This window comes from Chiloscyllium plagiosum, chromosome 1 (genome assembly GCF_004010195.1).
Source record: "Chiloscyllium plagiosum isolate BGI_BamShark_2017 chromosome 1, ASM401019v2, whole genome shotgun sequence".
Classification (NCBI taxonomy): domain Eukaryota; kingdom Metazoa; phylum Chordata; class Chondrichthyes; order Orectolobiformes; family Hemiscylliidae; genus Chiloscyllium; species Chiloscyllium plagiosum.
Window position 1 is genome coordinate 68,061,301 of NC_057710.1, and position 14,959 is coordinate 68,076,259.

At 40.3% G+C, this 14,959-nt stretch overlaps 1 protein-coding gene across 1 annotated transcript in view; it reads right to left on the bottom strand.

Moving 5' to 3' along the window:
- cspg4ba (chondroitin sulfate proteoglycan 4ba) overlaps positions 1-14,693 on the bottom strand; it is a 108,854-nt gene extending 94,161 nt beyond the window's left edge. The window contains exon 1 of the mRNA XM_043688541.1: positions 13,983-14,693. Coding sequence (XP_043544476.1) covers positions 13,983-14,052 — 70 coding nt within the window. The 5' untranslated portion in view covers positions 14,053-14,693. The remainder of the gene's footprint in view (positions 1-13,982) is intronic.
- Between the last annotated feature and the right edge of the window lie 266 nt (positions 14,694-14,959).

Sequence of the window (14,959 nt, forward strand, 5' to 3'; positions counted from 1 at the left end):
GGACTGTTATTTTCCCACTTGAATGAATAACTGATGTGTTTCACAATTTGAATGGCTTTCTCCAGAATTAAATCTTCCTGAGCCCGCAAAACAATGTCTCAGTGCTCCTCCAACAAGGTACTGGCCTCAAACCTTTACAAATACAGATCTCTCCCAGGCCAGAGAAATCATTAATAAGCAAATCTGTGTTTTCACCTAGCCTTGGTTTCTGTCTATTGAAATCTCTGCTCAGTGAATAATCAAATTCCAATGAATGCTAAAATGTGACTTAGACATCTAACTGAAATAGATGTTACTCTTCAGAACCATGCTCTCCTGACCTTCCTCACTCGGTTCTGGCAAAATGAGTGTCTTGGTCCTTTGCAATTTTCATGGAGTCAGACCAGCTTTAAAAGGACTTGTAGGCCTATGCAACTCAGATGTCATGGATCACAACATTCAAAAGATTCTCTTATGTAGGCTAAGTTCTGCAAGTTCTCTTCAACTCTTCCGTGCCGAACTATACAATCCTGCCAAACTCCTGCATGCCTACTTAACACAGTGTAAAGAATAAATTAACTGTAGAGTGACAATAGATGTGTTAAACAGTTGTGTTAGAACAGTATTTACTTTTCCACCTCTCTGCCAAATTACACAACTGATTGGAATCTCAGAACTGTGTTACGGCTATTCATAACTTTGCAGTTTCCTAAAACAGAACTTATTTTGAGTACATGCTGATAAAAGTATCAATGCCCTTCACTGTATCAAAAGCAGAAATTGCAAGCACTTGAAACATCAACCTTGTGTGAATAAGCACTATGAAACTGACAGCAGAGACTTTGCTCATTGTTTTACTGGCTGGCGTGTCAGAGTTCATGGGAGTCTCATCCAAATTCAAATACAGACCAATCTGTATCCATTCTTTTGTCACTATTTGACAATAAACCACTGAAAACAATAAGTTTGTCAACAAGGTCTGCTGGGAAATCCTGTAAAATCTTTATCTTCTGTTACAGTACAAAATTGTGTTTTTTTTCCAAAAACTTAGTGCAACATACTGGGTTTTTTTTTGCTCATTTCAGAGCGAAGGTTCTGAGAAGGTTCTCAAGAAACTAGGAGTCCATTCTAATTATTTTTATGTATGTACTTTACTGCTACACTGTCTAACTGTCGTCACATGCCGATCTATCCTCTTATGTGCACATTTATGCTTCGTGATCTACAAAGCTACCTTCAATCTCTACTGACCTCCTCCTAGAACTTGAATTCTGTCACTGCTACATAATTATTTGTCTGGTTTAAAATGTCAATGACTAAGTTTGAATTGGTCTACATCTACCATTCCTTCTCAATATCATGTTATAGCACCAAGTGGAATTGCAGAAATGCAGCATTCACCTGTGTGATGGTATGCTTTACATCATGTAACACACAAGCAGATGAACCTCTACAATTCTATCATATCTATATATAGGCTTGCACCACAGCAAGTCTGACATCAGTGGTGACCGGGTAACAAGTTTCCTTTCATTTTTTCAAGTGAATGTGGGTATCATTGGTTAAACCAACATTTATTGCCCAGCCCTAAATGCCATAAGAAAGATGGTGGTGAGCTGCCTTCTTCAACCACTTCAATCCTTCAAGAGTAGGAGCACCCATATATATTGCTGTTGAGATGGGATATCCAAGATTTTGAACCAACATCACTGAAGGACCGGTAATTTATTTCCAAGTCAGCACGGTGTCAGGAACTTGTAGGTGGTGGTGTTCCCATGCATTTGCTGCCCTTATATAAAGTCACAGACCAATCTACATATAATGAACATGAAGAATGACTGATTTTTGTTTTTAACTAAAAGTCTATGATTGACTTCTACAGATGATGGACCATCATTCAAAAATATATAAAATCCCAGGTCTATCAATCCTCTATTATCATAAGCAAATACTGGCACCTTAATGAATATCAAAGCACATATGTGGCATGTCTATCTAAAACATCAATTATGTCTAGACAGTACACTTTATATGTCAACAAAATTATGTACTCGACAGACCAAAAAAAAATCAAAGAGAGCTCATTGACTACTTAGAACATTTTCTTTTTAACTGGAATGTAAACAACATGAAACATGTTTCAGCAAGAGACATGGTTCTGAGTTTACAGGTGATAACACGAGAAGCTATAAAGCGCAATTTCTATTTCAATTTCCTGATTAAGCTGACAGCAATGTTAAGACCCATAAGCATGTAAGAACTAGGTGCAGGGATAGACTGTTTGACCTTTGAGGCTATTCCACCAATCAACAAAACCCTGGTTCATCTGATGGTGGCCTCAACACCAATTTTCAGTCTGCCCCCTATATCCCTTGGCTCCTTTGTTGATCAAAAATATATCAAACTAAGCCAAAAATATATTGAACAACACAGCTTGCAGTTCTTTTTGATGAACAGAACTCCACAGACTTAGACAGAAAATAAAATCCTTCAAGTAGGTGTCCATTTGTTTATGCAGTCTTTTTGTATATTTAAAGAAAACAATTTTGATGAGAATTTCAATCACATAGATCACTCACCCTCATCTCAACTTTGAGAGCACAATTCCTACATTTCATATCACCATCACTAGTTTTCTGAAAGGAGTGATGTACAGATTAATGAAATCAGAACAAACTAAAACTAAAAAGGCTGATTCTGGAACAAAGGTTAAATAGAAACACCTCAACTCTTCACTCATCTGTTTAATTTCTGCTTTTAGTCATTTATTGGAGCTATTTTATGGAAGGGATTGCATATCATAGATTGGTTTTCTTGCATACTTCAGCTTAGTTGCATTTATACTATATTTCAATGTTAAGCATAGTCAAATCATAGGTTACAGGCTCCAGGAAAGCTGAGACTGTATTATAAAGACTTTGGTCAGATTGCATCTCAAGTATTGTGGCCAATCCTGCTGAGGTTACTGAGAGACCTGCAAGACATTAAAACACTTGCAAGACATCTCAATGAAGGTTTGCAAGATTTAAACCTCATGCCATAGCTGTGTGTTTTTACAAACAACTGGAAAATCTGTAGAATTTCAAGCCAAAAGAAGGCACCTGAGAAACGATCTAAAGATAAAAGGTAGTTAGGGAAATAGAAAATATAAATCTGAAGTATCACTAAAATAAGTAATGAGTGCAGGACAGGAAATACAGATTCAAGCCATAAACAGCATATTTTGGATAATGTTCTGAAGAAAATCAGTGGTTAATGTGGAATAAACTTCTAGAAATAATGGATAGCAGAGGCAAAATCCTGGAATCATTTCTGGGTGAAGGACTGAGGGCACAAGGCTAGGTGGTGGGACAGGTAGTGTTGAGGAAGCAGGGAGGCCGCAAAATGATTTTAACAGCCTGAGAGAGTGGGCAAAGAAATGGCAGATGGAATACAATGTGGGAAAGTGTGAGGTTATGCAATTCCGTTGAAAGGTCAGAGGTGTAGACTATTTTCTAAATCGGAAAATGCTTCAGAAATCTGAAGCTTAAAGAGACTTGAGAGTTCAGGAATCATTTAAGTTGCAGGTTCAGCTGGTGGTTAGGAAGGCAAAAGCAATGTTAGCTCTCATTTCCTTAAGGCCATAATACAAGAGCAGAGATGTACTGTTGAGGCTGTATGAGGCTCTACCATATTTCGAATATGGTAGGTAGTTCTGGGCCCCATAATCGAGGAAGGACGTGCTGGCATTGGAGGGAGTCCAGAGGAAGTTTAGAAGAATGATCCTGAGGATGAAGGGCTTGTCATATGTGGAGCAATTGAGGACACTGAGTCTTGATGGAATTTAGAAAGATAAGGAGGATCTCATTGAAACTTACAGAATACGGAGAGGCCTCAATAGACTGAATATGGAGCTGTTCCCCTAGTAGGAGGGAATAGGACCCTGAGAGTGAAGCGAGGATCCTTTAGAACTGAAATGAGGAGGAATTTCTTCAGCCAGAGGGTGGTGAACCTATGGAACTCATTGCCACAAAAGGCTGTGGAGGCCAAACCATTGAATGCATTTAAGACAGACAAAGATAGATTCTTGATTGCTAAGGGATTCAAGAGTTACTGGGAGAAGACAGGAGAATGGGGTTGAGCAACATATCAGCCATGATCGAATGATGGAGCAGACTTGATGGGCCAAATGTAGGACCCATTTGATTGATGTTTTGTCCTCTTAGTCTATAACTATACTCAAAGTAACACTATATACTTCTGCAGCTGCTGAGATAATAGGCATAGTATCTGTGGAATGCAACTGCTAAGTTGAGTAATGTTCACCAAAATATTATGCTATCTTTATTTTGCAGCCTTGCTGCAAGCAGTAACCCTGACTTTAGGGGCAGTTCAGCAATATATAATGGTCCTTCTGAAATAGACATCATGGAGTGTGGTGTAAAATTCCAAGCAGTGGAATGTGGTGAAACGGTTAAAAATTATGTCCCAATACATGTGTGAATCTAACCGGAATGGAGGTGTTGCTTAGTCCCGTGTGAATCTTATTACACACCTCCCCGTGTGAATCTTCTTATCTGTATGTAACCAGAATGGAATGTGTTTTTTAGCCTTGCTCTGCTGTTCACATGAATGTTTATATCTGGAAAAGAGTATATCAGCTGGAAAAGTCTCCAGTTCGGTGAGTCTGCTCCGGGGTTACGTTTAACCGCCGAGCGTGGGTTGTTGGCAACCGCTCTACGAGAACTGACGGCTCCCAGTTCCGGTAACATGTAGAGTGAGTATAAGCCAGACCCGTTGTGGCGACGCTGCGGGGAATAAAATGCCCATATTCTAGCAGACTCGCCTCTTGGTCGTTTGTTCTGTGTCAGACTACTCTCCTACGAACCTGACCTTGAGAATTTTTTAAAACATGGAGGCATCATAAGAGCAGTATTTTTGTAGCTTATTGACAAATATGGAATTGACATTATGTGATGTCATTGAAAAATGTTAAAACAAGCTTCTTAAAATCATATAAAGAGAGGTGGTAATTGTTTAAGTTTCAAGTTCAAATACTTATCAGCTGTCCTAGTAATTTTTTCCCTCTCTGGCACTGCATTCAATTGTTTTATTCTCTTTCATACAAATGTAATTTGATAGGTTCCTCCAATTAAAAATACGATTGAGATGCATGGTGTTATTATAAAATCCATATATTCTTGCTGTGTACTACACAATGTATAATCACTTCAAATATGCCCACTCATTCTTATTATGTGGATGTTAGCTAATAAAATAATTCAAGATTATTCTCCAACAGAAATCAAGAGGAGGCTCCACTATTCAGTGGCCCAGATTGATGTTCTCAAAACAAATTCATGTCCTGCTATTGCAAGTGGGAACTTAAAACTGGATTATAAACAGGAATTAAACAAAGAAGTATCAGTAATGGAACCATTGGATTGTTATAAAAACTAACTGATTCAAAAACTTACCTTTTGGAAAGGAAGCCTGGAGCCCCTACACAGCTCCTACTGTTATATCTTAACAGTACTCACAAATGGCTTAGCAACCCACACTGTAATAAACTGCCAAATAAGAATAAAACCAGACAGCCCACTTGGCATTGACCTAGGCACACTTTTCCCAGTTAACCTTGGAAATACCTTCTTCACAAACTTCTGTCAAAATTATGAGACGGTACGTTCCCATAGACTAGTCAAGCAACAGGCTGCCTGACAAGGTCACACTTCTGAGACATGCCTTACAGCCTATATCCTAAATTCCTTCCTCACCGTCCCCGAGAATGTACTCTCCTACCTTCAGGACTGAACCACCAGAAGTATCACCCCCACAGAGGTGCATAAGCAGTAGGGAGTGGCCACAGACATCTTTAAGACCATAAGATATAGCAGCAGAATTAGGCTATTCAGCCCGACAGGTCTGTTCCACCATTCAATCATAGCTGATATGTTTCTCAATCTGGTTTTCCTATTTTCTCCCCACAGTAATGCCTTACTAATCAAGAACTATCTATCTCTGACTTAAATCCACTTGGCCTTCACAGCCTTCTGTGGCAACTGCCCTCTTAAGACTGACTCCAGGCCTAATGAAGTTCCCTGGCATCAGGTCAAACATGGGCAAGCAAACATCCCGCTGATTACCACGATATCCCCACCAGCTAAAGAAACAGTGCTGCTCCATGTTCAAATCCATTTTTTGAGGGAGAACTGAAAGTAGCAAAGACAAAGCTCTACACCAGATAGGAGATTTCAATAACCATCCAAAACTATTCTTAGTAGCCCCATTACTGATCAAATTGGCCAGTTCCTGAAGGACATAACAAGGGCCTATAACAAGTGACAAGAGAACCAGAAAGAGCAGAAAATAAACGCGCAACCAACGACAAATTCTCTTAGACAGCTTAAGTATTCTTATCGAGATGGAATTAGATCCAATCCAAGAACTCAAAACTGGGCATCCATGAGACAATGTGGACCAATAGCACAAGTGTATTTCACCATAATTTGTATCCTCTTGGCCAAACAGGTTTCTCACTCTACCATTAACATCAAACTATGCACTGATTGAGAACTGTAGGATAGAATGCCAGGCATGCCAGTAATAGACAAAACAAAAAAGATTCAAATGTGACCAGGCTACAGGACGTGTCATAGGCCCTGTCTTGCAGTTATGTCCCTCAATGGTACAACTTTGAGGGAAGTATACGAGCAGACAGATCTCTGGATTCACATGCATGATCCTCTGAAAGTGACCAAGCGAGTTGGAACAGTTATTATGAAGGCTTAGACGATCCTTGGGTTTATAAATACAAGCATACAGTCCAAAAGCAAGATGATGCCACACCTCTACACATCATTGACGAGACCACATTTGGAATTCTGTGTTCAGTTCTGAGAACTTTATTTATGGAAGGATGTTAAAGCCCTGGAGAGCGTGCAGAGATCATTTACTAGAACAATATCAAAAATGAGGGATTTTAGACACAAGGAAAGTTTAGAAAAATTTGGCTTATTCTCCTTGGAGCAGAGAAGATGAAGAGGTAACTTATTGAGGTGTTCAAAATTATGAACAATTTTAACAAGTTAAAGGAGGATATTCTGTTTCTACTAGTTTATATATGTCTAGAACTAGGATCTCAAGACGCTCAGCATTAGAGTTGGAGTAAGATAAGGAGAAACTTCTTTACTTTGAGTTGTTCGGATTTGAAATTTGTTCCCTGGGAGAGTGGTGGAGGCAGATTCCAGAGGAGGTTGCAAAACAGAGCTGGATATATATTTGAAAGTGAAAGAGGACTATGGAGATAGGGCTGGGGAATGGGACTAGCTGGGCAGCTCTTTCAGGAGCTGGTACAGACACGATGCACCAAATGGCCTCCTACTGAACTGTAAAACTATGATTCTGTCCTTGTTTTCAATATGCTAACTTTATTCTGCGTTTAATATCCTCAGGTCCCAGACATTCCCTCAAGGGGAAACATCTACCTTGTCAATTCTCCTAAGAATCTTGGAGATTTCAATAAAGTGCTCTCTCATTCTTCTAAATTTCAATGAGTTCAGGCCCAAAATATTCTACCTGCCCTCATAATACAGTCCTTTCATACCTGGTATCAACCTAAAAGAACCTTCTCTGGACTGCCTCCAATGACAGTATCTCTTTCCTTCAGTTACAGGATGAAAACTGTTCATAATATTCCAGCTGTTGTCTGACTAGTGCCTTGTATAGTTTGAGCAAAACCTCCCTACTTTTATACTCCATTCTCTTTGAATGGAAGTCCAATAGTCCATTTATTTTCCCTATTACCCACTAAACTTGGATGTTAACTGTCCAGCCACAACAGCCCAAAGTGAAATGGACAGCACAACATCATAGCACCACCTGTTATATGACACTTAGATACAGTCAACATATTAATCTTGAAGGCTGCCACAGGATTTTGTTGAGCACATGGTGAAGAACTATGGACAAGAATCACAGAATTGTAATAGTACAAAAGGAGGCCTAGACTTAGTGCAAAACCCCTGCCTTTTCTCAGTGACCCTTTACATTGTTTCAAGGTGAGAATTATACATGCCTTTTTGAATGAATCAATTGACCATGCCTTCACCACACTCTAGGACGTTCCATATCCTAACCGCTCGCTATGAAAAAGTACAGTGCAAGAACTCAACTAGGACTTGGAAAAGATGACATATGGGGCATCACCGTTAGGCATACAGATCAAGATGTTCATTGACTAGCCTGTCAGACAATATCCTATCACTGTGAAGGACCACGGTGGAGACCGGCTCCAACTTGCCAAGAGGAATGGCATGAACCATACCTTCTTTACCACCTCTGCTCCATCTTTCTGCTGCCTTGCAAAAGCAAAATCACAGCAACTGTAACGCTCATATCTGTTGTGCTCTTCATGTGGACAAGTCATCTACTTGTCTATATACCGCATAGTGATATATTGTTATGAATACATTTATATTTAGGGAATATGAGAAACAAAAAGTTAAAAGGTCAAAGAAAATTGTAAACTGTCTGCTACTTAATGAAAATGCAAGTAATTTGAGAGAAGAGTCCAGTAAAGGTTTTAAATGAGAGAGGTGCATTTCATGACTCTTAATTGTGGGATAAACAGATATGGACAAGCCCTAGGCTCTGTGCTGTGCCTAGAAATAGCCTCTGGACTGAAGTTACGATGTGTTTTCACAGACCTTGCTGTGGTTGTTAATGCAGGAGTTTGCAGCAAAAAAGCAGAGCTTTCTTGCTCTCTTTCTCACACACACACACACACACACACACACACAGTCAGTGAGAGACACAGTAAAATCACTCAGTGAAGCCTGATAACATTTCAAACATCAGGATTCCTAATTGTTCCCATCCCTTCCTGAAATCTGGTCTAAAGATCTTTCACCATTCTGTGACTGTCAGCAACTTAATCTTGGTTGCAGGAAATTGAAGGAACTATAAGAAAGAAATCAGAAACATAGAACATGCAAAATAAGTGCAGGAGTAGGCCATTCAGCCCCTTAAGCCTGCACCACCATTCAACACGATCATGCAATCTCAGTATCCCATTCCTGCCCTCTCCCCAGACCCCTTGACCCCTTTAGCTGCGAGGGCCACGTTCAGCTCCCTCTTGAATATATCTAATGAACTGGCCGCATCACTTTCCTGTGGAAGAGAATTCCACAGGTTCACAACTCTCTGAGTGAAGGAATTCTTCCTCATCTCGGTCCTGAATTCTGAGGCTGTGACTCCATGTTCTGGACTGCCCCAACATCAGGAATATTCTTCCCGCATCAAGCCTATCCAGTCCCATCAGGATTTTATATGTTTCTAGGAGAGCACCCCCTCATTCTTCTAAATTCCAGCGAACACAAGCCCAGTCAATCCAGCCTTCCTCATATGTCAGCCAACCCATTCTATATTTTGAATTCATACTTCGGACCCACAGGGGTGCTATTCCTTTTTTTTCAAACACATAGTATCTGTGGAGCTGAGTTGTCTTGTCTGTATGAACATAGGAATTCAGATATAAGAATTTATTTTTACTTCTGAAAAAGTAGCTTAGCTGTTAATCATTTTGCCACTTGTTTAAAGAATAAATCTTGCTTAAAATAAATTATCTATTTTTAAGTTCATGAAAGAAGCCTGGTGAAATTTTTTCTACTCTGGAAGGTAATACAAAATTGAGACAAGCAGACTCATTTTGGTGAATTACTAACACATTTTCATTTCTGGTTCAGCTCATTACCAGCGTGATCCTCTCTCAGTATAACAATGACAATAAACTTTGGCAAATGGATTAAAAAAACTTCAAAAATGCTTCTGAAAATTTTCAGACGTTTTTCAACAGGAAAAGGAGATAAATTTCATTTAACTTCAACACGAATCTCTGGTCTTTTAATTAACACCATTCCAGGCCCCATCTTGCTGCTTCAGAGCACTTTTCACAGGAGATGGCAATCTAGGTACAGTAGCACCTCGACATACGAACGACTCCGTTCATGAACAAATCAGTTTACAAACAGGATTGTACGTAAAATTTTGCTTCAACATACGTACGAAATTCAAGGTACGAATGAAGGGACAAACGCAAAAAGCCCGTGTGTGACCATGTGGTTTCATTGTTCTGCTTTGCTACGCGCTTGTTGAACGCAAAAGCTCTTGGGCCCCGCGTAATCTCATTCAGTTCGTCTTTGGCGCGTGCGCTGTGAACAGCTGTCCAAGCATTCTTACGCTATCCGAACAATGGGAAAAATTGATTCAGTTCACAAACTTTTTAGTTCGCGAACCGGGTCCCGGAACGGATTAAGTTCGTAAGTCGAGGCGCGACAGTATTACCAAGACCTGATTTATCCAAACTTGGATTCCTAGCATCATATTAGCAATTTAGATAATGTACCATCAGGAGGGTGCAGGTTCAATGTATTCAGACATATGCCAGAAAAGCAGGTGTGTGTACCTGGACCCAGGAGAATACTGCACAAGCTACACAGACAACAGCTCAGACAACTTGCACCCCCACATCCCAGGAGACACTACTATAAAATTGTCACCCACTAATCTCTTAAGTACAAATGATGCCAGCCCCCATTACTCAATCGGTAACATCATCTGAGTCACAAAGGCAAATCCTGCTCTTTATAGCCTCAGGCACAAACACCAGGCTGACACACAGTGCATATTCAGAGGTGCCATAATTCAGATGAGAAGTTAAACCAAGGGCCCATCTGTAGTGAAGAAAATCCCATGGCAATATTTCAAAGAACAGCAGGGAAAATCTCCTCAGTGTGCTGGAAAATATTTACCCTTCAATCCAACAACAGAGGAACAGATTATCTGATTATTACCACATTATGTTTGTTGGGCCTGACTGAGTGCAAATTGGTAACCATGACTCTGACAATACATCAGTGATTACAGTTCCAGAAATACTCATTCAGCTGAAATACACTTTGGATACCTGGAAATTGTGAAGAGGCTGTTGTGGCGCAGTGATGTTATCCTATTTCTGGGCCAGGAGGCCTGGGTTCAAGTCCCACCTGCTCCCAAACTGTGTTATAACAAATCTGAGAAGGTTGATTCACAATGTCCACCTGGAAGTTGTAAGAACGGCTATGTAATTGCAATTTTATTCCTACAATCTTTCTAAGCCTGGTGGTCTCAGCCTCAGTTTTTTTTTTAAGTAAAAATCTACTCCCTAACCAATTCCCATCTATTTTTTAAAGAACAAAGAACAGCACAGCACTGGAACATACCCTTCGGCCCACCAAGCCTGCGCTGACATATGATAGCTTTCTAAACCAAAAACTCTATGCTGTCCATATCTTTTATCCATTGCCTATTCATGTATTTGTCAAGATGCCTCTTAAACTTAGTGATTGTATTTGGTTCTACCACCTCCCCTGGCAGCGCACTTACGTTCCTCACTGTAAAACACTTGGCTCTCACACCTCCTTCAAACTTTCCCTTTTGCCTTCAACCTATGTCCCCGAGTAATTAACACTTCTGTCCTGGGAAAAAGGCTCCATGAATCCATTCCATCCACGCCTCTCATTTTTGTAAACTTTGATCAGATTGCTCCTCAGCCTCCAATATTCAGATGAAAACAAACCAAGTTTGTCCAATCTCTTCTCACAGTTAATATCCTCCAATATACCATCCTGAAACTGTTTCTGTACTCCCTCCAAAGCCTCCACATCCTTCTCGTAGTATGGCGACCAGAACTGTACACAATATTCTAAATGTGGCCTAACTAAAGTTCTATGCAGTTGCAACATGACTTGCCAATTTTTATACTCTATGTCCCGACCAATGATGGCAAGCATGCTATTTGTCTTCTTGACCACCTTATCCACTTGTGTTGCCACTTTCAGGATATGTACACTAGATCCTTCTGTTGTTAATGCTTGTAAGGGTTCTGCCACTTACTGAATACTTCCGTCCTGCATTACACCTTCCAAAATACATCACCTCACATTTGTCCAGATTAAATTCCATCTGCCTTTTCTCTGCCCAAGGCTCCAGCCTAGCACCACTGGTCACAGATCTCCAGCTCCTCCTACCACTACTATGTACTACTTAGTCTTCTATGACTAAGCTAGTTCTTTATCCATCTTACCAACTAACCACAGGTCCCATGTGACTTCACCTTCTGCATCAGCATGCCATGAGAGACTTTGACAAAGACTTTGCTAAAGTCCATGTAGACAACATCCATTGCCCTGCCCTAATCAAGCATCTTTGTCACTTTCTAAAAAACTCAAATCAAGTTTGAGACACAAGACACAATCTCATCCACACAAAGCCATGCTGCCTATCATTAATAAATCCATATTTTGCCAAATGTGAATAATTCCTGCCCCTAAGAATCTTCTCCAATACTTTCCTTACCACTGCTGTGAGGCTCACTGGCCTGTAATTTCCTGAACTATCTCTGTTGTCCTTCTTTAACAAAGGAACAACATTAGTTACAGGAGAAGACTGGAGAATAACTAAAGAGAATACAAAAGATTTTTTACAAGACTGCAGCAATTTCCTTCCTCAGCATGCTGGGATAGAACCCATCTGGTCTTCGGACATTTCTACCTTAATGCTTTTCTAAACACCCAACACCTTTTTTTAACATCTACATGCCCTAGAATACCAACATACCCCTGTCTAGAGTCACCATCCACTATGTCCTCCATCTATGTGAATAATGAATACATTGCATTAGTACAGTAAACATCTGGGTCATTAGCCCCCAGTTCTGTTTGCAATTCAAGAGGCTGCCAATCTCATACAGTTCCTGTAAAGTGCCTGGGACCAAAACCCTCCAGGACGCAGCAGTCATAAAGTTTGTTAATTCCCTAGACAGACTAATGGATTGCTTATTGATTAGCCATCAAGGGAGACAACTTCAAAGCCAGGATTGAATGCATTTTAACCATCTTCTGTCTCATTGCCTGGTGCCACCAAAAACCATATTTCACCTTCAAAAAAAATTTATAAAAGGGCAATTTTATCCTTCCAAAACATTTATCTGAAAACATGGTTAAAATTAAATCCAGGAACATAAAACCTATTTTCATGAACTTAAGTCACAAAGAGGTTGAACATTTTGACATTGCATTTTCAAAGTTGGGCTTGTGCCAATGGCTTAAGCATTTCCTTCCTTGACATACAAGGAATCTGCAATTTCGCATCTGATTTTGACAAGTGATAAGACCCGAAAGGATGTCATGATCAGAATCAGCAATTGCAATCCAATCCAGTCAGCTGTGGAAGACTGGAAAGACAGATAGTTCTGAAAGCTGAACTCCATTTGACAAAGAAACTGATGATACTAGTCATCTTATATATTTGGAAGATGTAATGGATAATGAAAAGCACTGTAATGCAGATTAAAACAGAATGATGTTATTTTGTTAGCCCCAGAATCCTCAATACCATGAAGAAACTGGGAAAAAACAGCAAGCACTGGACTGACAGCTGGTGGAATTAAAGCTGACTGTAGGGCAAATTTGTAGAATCTTTAAACGTGGATTTAGCAGCTCATATACTCGAACAGAACCTATATCGCACCAATTTATATATACACGTGCACAGTCACTAAATTAGAACGCGGTTAAGTAAAATAAACTTGTTTTTAAATTAAACTAATCTACAGTTAATAATAATGCATGCAAACAATTGTGTATTTGAGACCACATTCACTTCACATTTAATATTTTAAAAATATCATGAAGCACAAATGAATGCCGTACAAAACTCAATATCCTAACTCCATGCTGTCCTCTTGATGACAAACTGATGAGGATGCTGGGTTAACCTGCTAACGGTCAGAGCAAGAGATTTGTCAATAACATGAAAACTACAGCAACTCAAGTTTTAAAGCTATCAAGCGGGCGCACAGAGGGAGGAAGTGCCGCACTGATCCATCTGATGGGACCCTGTCCTTCCCGGGAGCAGGCTTGCAGTATTCCTGAGGAGAACTACTGTTTGGGTGACTTTCCAACTTCAGAGCAGCAAGTGCTTACCTCCATGAGCTGCAGACACACATATCCCCAACATCAACAGGACGCTTCCGAACTTCCCGGAGAAGCCCATGCTTGAACCGCGGAGTTCCTTCCGACTTGCTTTACTACATTTTGTGGCCGAAAGTTTGTGTCAATCACAGCCCGGGACTCCTCAGTTCGTGCCGGATCCGCTCGGATAGCAAGCGACGTACGGCGTCAATGCGCGTCCCGCATTCCAGCTCCCCCAGCGGCTGCAGCAGCACCGCCCCCCTCATCTGCGGCTGTCTGTCAAACCGCGCCTGCTCCCTGCACGGCTACAATAGTTCCGTAGGGTCAGGTATAAAGCCAGTGCATCTCATTGTCACTACTCCTGTGTTTTATCAACTGAAGGCTCTTTGATCTGGTGGATGACGTCTGGGAAGGGTGAAAGCGAGAAAATAAGCTGCAAAATAAAAAGCACTGTGGATATATAAAAAGAAAACAAGGCGACTCTCCCATCTCTCCCCTAGGACCTCAAGTGGACATTGGACCCATGGCAAAGAGATCTAGGCGAAAGTGATGACTGCAGATGCTGGAGATTAGAGTCGAAAGCACAGCAGGTCAGGCAGCATCTGAGGAGCAGGAGAATCAATGTTTCGGGCAAAAGCCCTTCATCAGGCACCACTCAACAAAGTGATGCTTAACTATCAAAGCAAGAGCTTGGCAAGCGTAGATGGATATTCATTAACACAAAGAAATGACAGCCTTAGATGGATATTCAGAAATACAAAGAAATGACAATTATAAAAATTTCAAAAAAAGATAAGGGTGAATTCAATACCAATATAAAAGCTGTAGATATGTGCAACTTTTATGAATCTGAGATCTCACACTTCACAAATTCTCAAAGCACTTTATAGCAAACAAATACTTTTGAAGATTAGTAATTATCACTTAGTAACTAAATATGCAGTTGTAATTACAAACTCTGTGGAACAAAAAATCATTACAGAAGGTGT